The following is a 681-nucleotide window of genomic DNA, read 5'->3' on the forward strand; positions in this document are numbered from 1 at the left end:
CCTGCTGCTGCTGCTGCTGCTGCTGCTGCTGTTTCTGCTGCTGCTGCTGCTGCTGCTGCTTTCTCTCCTGCTGCTGCGGATTCGCCCTCCGTAGACTCGGCAGAGCTGCTGCTGCTGCTGCTGCTGCTGCTGCTGCTGCTGCTATCCGCAGGCTTCTCGTCTGCTTCTGTCTTTGTTGCTGCTGCTGCATTTTCTTCTTTTGTTGCTGCTGCTGCTTCTGTCTTCACTGCTGCTACTTCTGTCTTTGCTGCTGCTGCTGCTGCTGCTGCTGCTGCATCTTCCTGCTTTGTTGCTGCTGCTGCTGTCTCCTGCTTTGGTGCTGTTGCTGCTGCTGCTGCTGCTGCTGTTGCTGCTGTTTCAGGCTTCGCTGCTGCTGCAGCGGAAGCTTCGGAGAGAGGCTCTTCTTGTGGAGCCATCTGCTTCAACTGCTGCTGCTGCTGCTGCTGCTGTTGCTGCTGCTGCTGCTGCTGCTGCGGTTGCTGCTGCTGCTGCTGCTCTTGTTGCTGCTACTGTAAACAGTTACTCAAACAAAGTGTATTTGCTGCTGCAGTTATCGTTGCTGCGCCCTTACTGCTGCTGCTGCTGCTGCTGCAGTCGATGATATTGCTGCTGCTGCTGCTGCTGCTGCTGCTGCTGTTGCTGCTGCTGCTGCTGCTTCGAGCAGTGAGCTGTCTGGGCTCT

The 681-nt window shown here is 57.1% G+C and overlaps 1 protein-coding gene across 1 annotated transcript in view; it reads right to left on the reverse strand.

Annotated features, from left to right (window-relative positions):
• The window catches only part of EMH_0059320 (uncharacterized protein), a gene marked incomplete at both ends in the record, with an annotated part of 552 nt that extends 136 nt beyond the window's left edge, over window positions 1-416 (reverse strand). The window contains one exon of the mRNA XM_013497668.1: window positions 1-416. Coding sequence (XP_013353122.1) covers window positions 1-416 — 416 coding nt within the window.
• Between the last annotated feature and the right edge of the window lie 265 nt (window positions 417-681).

This window comes from Eimeria mitis, genomic scaffold (assembly GCF_000499745.2).
Source record: "Eimeria mitis Houghton genomic scaffold, Emh_scaff2834, whole genome shotgun sequence".
Taxonomy (NCBI): Eukaryota; Apicomplexa; class Conoidasida; order Eucoccidiorida; family Eimeriidae; genus Eimeria; species Eimeria mitis.